The 6,126-nt window shown below is 47.1% G+C and overlaps 1 protein-coding gene across 1 annotated transcript; it reads right to left on the bottom strand.

Moving 5' to 3' along the window:
- Nucleotides 1-2,285: 2,285 nt before the first annotated feature.
- On the bottom strand, nt 2,286-5,895 carry zgc:165604 (uncharacterized protein LOC792578 homolog). Its single transcript, XM_062453661.1, has 6 exons — nt 5,730-5,895; nt 4,467-4,621; nt 4,165-4,363; nt 3,824-3,979; nt 2,985-3,107; nt 2,286-2,676 (listed from the first exon to the last, which is right to left on the bottom strand). The coding sequence occupies exons 1-6, from the start codon at nt 5,872-5,874 to the stop codon at nt 2,480-2,482; spliced, it is 975 nt and encodes a 324-aa protein (XP_062309645.1). The 5' UTR covers nt 5,875-5,895; the 3' UTR covers nt 2,286-2,479.
- Between the last annotated feature and the right edge of the window lie 231 nt (nt 5,896-6,126).

Genomic DNA, 6,126 nt, shown 5'->3' with positions numbered 1-6,126 from the left:
GTTTTTGTTCTTTTTTACTTTTACTTGAAGCACCACAACTGGCCGAGTTTCCTCTGAGCGGCCGACCTATCAATCCTGATCCAATCAGCTCTTGACTTTCCAGCGGGAGGGACCCAGACGGCACTCTGTGAGAGTGTGATTGGGTGAGCCTCGCGCACACCAAGTACCGCCCCAGCCAACCATACTACTGCTACGGCACCTCCTGCTACTACTAATATACCTACAACTACTGTTTGTGCTACACGGTCTTCCAACGTTTTAGCTGGAGACAAAGTTAAATAAAAACTGAAAAACAAAGACGTCATATTTATTTGATTTACTTCCAAAAAATAGTTTGGGACACAGGGACTAAGAGGGTTTCATCTCGAGACCACCTGACGTTGACGGGGTGGACATATGGGACGCATGATTCAGCTTATTATAAACCTTCACCCCCGACTGCATTGGCCCTCCCCGCACACGTTTGGTTTTTCACGAAATAACTGGAAGGTTTTCTGAGAAGTCCCTTTAAACAGCCTTTTGTATGGGGTGACTGAAAACACTGATGTCGATGGGTGGAGAATGGAGAACCGCTCTTAAGGGCAACATATCACACAACCAGGCGATCGTGCACTCTTTTTTTCCCGCTGCAAGGCGAACTGTGGACTGCCCACCCACCCCCCCCCCCCCCCATCTTTGTTCCTGGTTCAGTTCTTGTAAGGAGTAGAAATGTGTTTTTATCAACAGTCTAACTATCCGGAATCACCTTGTGCCATACAAGTACTCTGTCCCAGAAGGTGGCCTTCTGCGCTCGCTTTCACAGCAACCAACGTCACAGTCCCGTCTGGACTGGAGCTGGAAATTCAAACCTCGCCGAATTAACAACAGCAGAGTGTAGCACAGAGACTGAAACCCAACCCTAAATCGACCCCGAGTCGTCGTCTGAATGCCCCCGTCAGCCTACGTCATGGGGAAACTTCATTTCCCTTTCACGAATGGCTCCACAGCTGCCAGAGTTACAACGCTAGAATCCATGTTTGACACGATCCTTTAGCCTTTGGTGAAGCTGACGCCCGGCCCGTGTGTGTGGCTGTGATCTCAGTGCTAAAGAGCTGATGCTCTGGAAGACCTCCTGACCAGCCAGAGGTTAGGCACCACCAGGGCAAGGCATCGGGACGTTGCCTCAGTGGCCTGGATGCAAGTCATGTCGACTATATACAGCAATAGGAAGTGGCTTACTGGCTTGTTGTTAATCCGTTTTTTTGCTGTTTGGTATGCAGCTATCCATTTCTTTTCTTTTTTTATTCTTTAATGGTCAGGGTTTATCAATCGTTGACACATTTTGAAGATGCTTGAATAAGATGAGGCAAATCGATTCCCTGTTTTCGGTGTCGTACCATTTAGTCCATGTCCATGGCAGTGCCAATTCCTTGAGAACGAGCTGGCAGAATACTGGCACCTTTCCGAGGTCTCGAACCCCTGGAATTCTGTTTGCGAGACTCTTGGTTTTGGAATTCTGTTATTGGGGGGCAGAGAAATTATGCACTTGCTGCCAGTATTTTCCACCCATACGTATCCCTACGCCTCGGGGGAAAAAAACAGGGCCTTGCTGAACAGGGGCCCTTTCGCTGGTTTGTGTTTCCTTTTCCATTCTCACTGTTATATCCAAAGCAACAGGGACTTCTTACTGAGAGCAAGGACAGCACAAGTTACTGGACATAACCTGGGTGTCAATAATAAAAAGGGATTCCAAAATCTCTGCCATTTATGTACAGCATGTTTTGTATATAAATATATATATATCAAATTATATATATAAATCTATTTTATTATCATTGGATTTCTGGTTTTTAATGGAAGACACTATGCTGTGGCTTGGCAGAGGTTTTCTCTTGTTTACCCTCCAGTCAGAAGAGATCGATCACCTGAGTGTAAAGGCACTCTTCAGTCAGTCATGCAGTTTGGGAAGAATCCAGTAATAATTATTTTTGCACAAATGTATTATAGTACACCATCCCATGTATTTTTTATTGTTATCATTTGAGTGGATGGGGGGGGGGGTATTTAAGAACTGTAAGTTGATATTCAAAGTTCTGTACAGTTTTTTTAATGTAATTTTTCCCCTATTTAAATAAATGCTTTTTGTGTCATTGTTTGCAAAGTACGTGATGTGTTATTGATTTTTATTAAACCTTCTCTCGTCTTCATTTCTGTTTCATGGACCTTTCGAATAGTAGCAACAAGACAAACCTGTAATTACTGTTCTTTAAAGAAGCACAAACGGTTATTTCAGACAATGCCACTTTTATTTAACAGGTGTGATTCAAAATGGGGGCACAGCGAGGAGTAAAGGCACGGTTCGCACGCATGCGGCATATTCTTGACCTCTCCTTTCAGAACACGGTAGAATGTTCCACCAATTCGGCGAGTCTCCACAGCCGGTGGGGTGGCTCGCTATCGCGGCCCGTCTGGGTTTGTCCTCCGTCCGTGGATGGCGAGCTCAGACAAACGAGCGCTTCATCAAAGAGGGCGTGTACCTTATCTCGTTGTAACACTCCTCTTCCTCCCCGTCCCTCCACTTCCTCTCGCGGCTCGAGCGGTGGAGCCACAGCACCAGCACCGTCAGGGCCACGAGGACCAAGGCCATGGACAGGGTCAGCAGCACCCCCTGCAGTATCCCTGGGGAACGTTCCGGAGCTGCAGGCACACCAGGGGGGACATGAGGAAATATCCAGCATCGTTGAATTGCTCTCTAAATCCTACTTTCTTTTTTGGTTCCTTCACATCTTGAAAAGTAATCAATGCGGATCGTGATGTGACTAGGTTGGTCAGTGGTCACCCGTCAGTGGCAGGGCTCAACAAAGCGCGGATGCAACCACACAGACGTGAGCAGGCCCTCTCGCACTCATTCCAAGGATCCCAAAAGTGAGACGGGGAATCGCTTGGACCGCGTTTTCGCACGATTGGAAAACAAACGTTAAGGTTCGGACGAAGAGAATACTCACGGCCGTACACCGACAGGTTGATGTAGCAGTTCTGGGTCCCCAGCAGGTTGGTGACGGAGCAACGATACAGCCCCGAGTTCTGAGACGACACGTTGACGATCCGGACGGACCCTGAGAGATCCCCTGTTCCAGGAGAGAGAAGGAAGCACGTCGTTCCCCTCTCATTACTGGGAAGTGTGGGAGAAATGGAAGACCTTACCACTGACCTACGCTAATCCTCATTTGTAGACCAAGGCTTGCCTTACATTATCTTATTAATGCCTTATGATGCCTGTTGTTATCTTAACCCTCGTGCTGCCTTCGGGTCACATGACCCAAAGGTTCATAACGAACCATCGTTGTGTTTACCCAATTTTACCCAATACAAAAACAAATTAAAATAATTTTCTTTTAACCTTTGCAATGTGGGGGGTCTGAGACAGCCTAGCTGTTAAAAGAAAATGCTTCACTTTGTCTTTGTATGCGGTAAATTTGTCGCAATACGACGGTGGGTCACAATGACTGATGGGTCAGAATGACCCGAAGATAACACAAGGGTTAATGTTGCTATATGGGTTCTTGTATTAGTGTTGTAGGAATGTTGCTTTTTACCCAGTGTCTGTTCACCCTGTCCTGTGCTTACACTGGAAAGAAAGCCCACCATACACGACAACACAAGGACTCCCCTTTTGAATTTATCAAAATGTTTTCCAGATGACGTGTCTTATCTCAAAGGTATACGTGTAAAAAAAAAAATGCATAACAACACAACGCAAAGATGTTAAAAGCACACCTGCTCTGCGCCACGAGATTCCTTTTTTTCCTGCTTCGATTCAAGGCGTACATGAAGCAACTCTTACCGTTCATGTTCATGGGTAGAGAGATCTCTTCTGGTTGGAGCTTGTGCCACCTCATTTCTGGGGTGGGGACCCCCTCGGCCACCATGCAGGACAGAGTGACCGTGCCCCCCACACCCGTGTATCCGTCCCAGAGGCACAGGGGCAGAGATGGAGGTGCTGCCAGTCCAAAGACAGTCATGTTTAGTAAACTAGACGCCATCTAAGTTCCACCATTTTCTTTTCTTTCACGTTTCCACAGTAATTTTGGTCTGTTACTACAGTGGATCGTATCGCACAAGAGGCTAATGCAACGTGCTACAACTTCCGCAACAGAGTAGAGGGTTTCCCCCTCCAGCCCCTACCCAGGACGCTGAGGGCGAGCTCTCCGATGCCAGGGTCGCCAGTCTCGGGCGGGTTGCTCACCACGCAACGGTAGGCTCCGGCATCTGACACGCGCGTGTCGTTCAGCACGATATCGGCGCTCCAAGGGATGCCCGCGAAGCCCACCCTGCCAGTGAGGGAGGGGTCCTCGATCACCTGACCGTGGTCATAAACAATCACCTGAGGAGGAGGAGGAGGAGGTTGTTAGGTCACTGATGTCAAAGGTTTCAATGGGCGAGTGTGCGGTGTTGGGATTCAAGGGGAGTGTCTGGGAGAGCCTGACCTGGGAGGGAGAGTCTGGGTGGGAGAAAGGAGCCAGTGTCCAGATGATGTTGAGTCTGGACAGGGGGCTCATGGTGAAGAAGGAGCAGGGCAGGGTCACAGAGTCCCCCTGGACCACCTCCACACTCTCCTCCCTCATGGTCACCCTCACTGCGTCTGCACAGAGGTGGACAAGACAGAGTGGGCCAGGTCAGTGGAGCAAAGAGTGCGAGACAGCCTGAAAGAGAAACCGATGAAATTATGCATTGATTTGTTTCCTTGACAACAAATCACCCCTTGAGAATAGTTTTGTACATGATTATATTATCCGAATAAAAGGTTTTGAAATTAGTAAATTACTATTATATTAATCTAAATCTTGTCCAATATGAGGTCCCTCCAGGTTTTTTTTATTTTCTTGGACTCATTCTGTTGCTGTCCTCCCTCCCCTGTGCTCATTACTGTAATAATGAATCCTTCCCTCCCCCTCCTCTGATGCAAGCAGCCCCGGGTCCTTTGTGTGTGTGGGAACCGACCGGGGATATTGGCTGTTAATTACACTTGACAGTTCTGAGAGAAAACCAAAACACATCTCATCACAAAGTGGCAGAGGCAGAACAATAGTCACTTCATTAGGCCTTCGCTGTCATGTCTTTCTCCATAGAAAGCCGGGCAGCACTTTACATTGAGGTTACATTAACTACCATGTCACTACGTAGCCATACCTATGGTCAAACGTAGCTTTGTGGAACTTGCTATGAAAGTAAAGGGTTTTGTGTGAGCTGAATGTTATTACTAGTGTAAAAAGGGACAGTATGGAAGGGTTAGAGGGGTAAGTGGATGTTGTAAAGGGTCAGTAGAAGGCTGTGTCACCAAAACAAGATCAACGTTAACATCATTGTACCCCTGGAAAGATCAACCTCCCCCAAACTTTTACTGTACTATCTAGTACCGCTGAAACACGATGAAGCTAACTACAATGTTGTCACTGAAGGTATTACCATGTAGTCACGTTAGTTGATAAAAACGGATGTGAAGCACTCTGTCACATTGCTTGTCAAGAGCCCTAATACGATTAGATTTATTCATATCTAATATACTTTATTAAAGTACAAACTTTCTAAGTGTAGCATGGGCCATTGCACACGTCAATGTGTAAAATATATCATGACAAATGTAGAAAATATGCTCAAGTAACACAAACGCATCCACCTGGTGGATTTTATGCAACGTTTCACTGCTTTCTAAATAACGGCCTTGTTATTGCTAATTGCAAGTGACTCACCATGCTGACGAACAGAAGTTAGCAAATAAGCAGTCCAGAGCAGCCACCTTCCAGAGTAGCCCATCACAACATGAACACTGTCCGCCATGTAGGCTAATGCCTGTAGCCCGGCAGGAAGATTAGGAAGCAATGACCAGGCATGCATGATTCATCTATTGAGCGACCCCACCAGTCCTGCTCCCTCCCGAAACTCCCCCCTCCTACTCACCCCCTTTCTGTCTCTCTCTCTCCCTCGGTATTGCATTCAGGGTTGACACAAAAACAGCTTTTTTGCAGATACGTTTGAATTCTGAATGAAGGAAAGGGCCCTTGAGGCTGAGGTTTCAACACGACAGCGTGGGCTCAGATCCTGGTTCAGCTGAGTTGGATTCTGGCTGGGGGACCCCTGTGTGTCACC

This window comes from Osmerus eperlanus, chromosome 27 (genome assembly GCF_963692335.1).
Source record: "Osmerus eperlanus chromosome 27, fOsmEpe2.1, whole genome shotgun sequence".
In the NCBI taxonomy this organism is placed as follows: Eukaryota; Metazoa; Chordata; class Actinopteri; order Osmeriformes; family Osmeridae; genus Osmerus; species Osmerus eperlanus.
The sequence above is the reverse complement of the archived record's forward strand: the minus strand, read 5'-3'. Positions and strand labels throughout refer to the sequence as shown.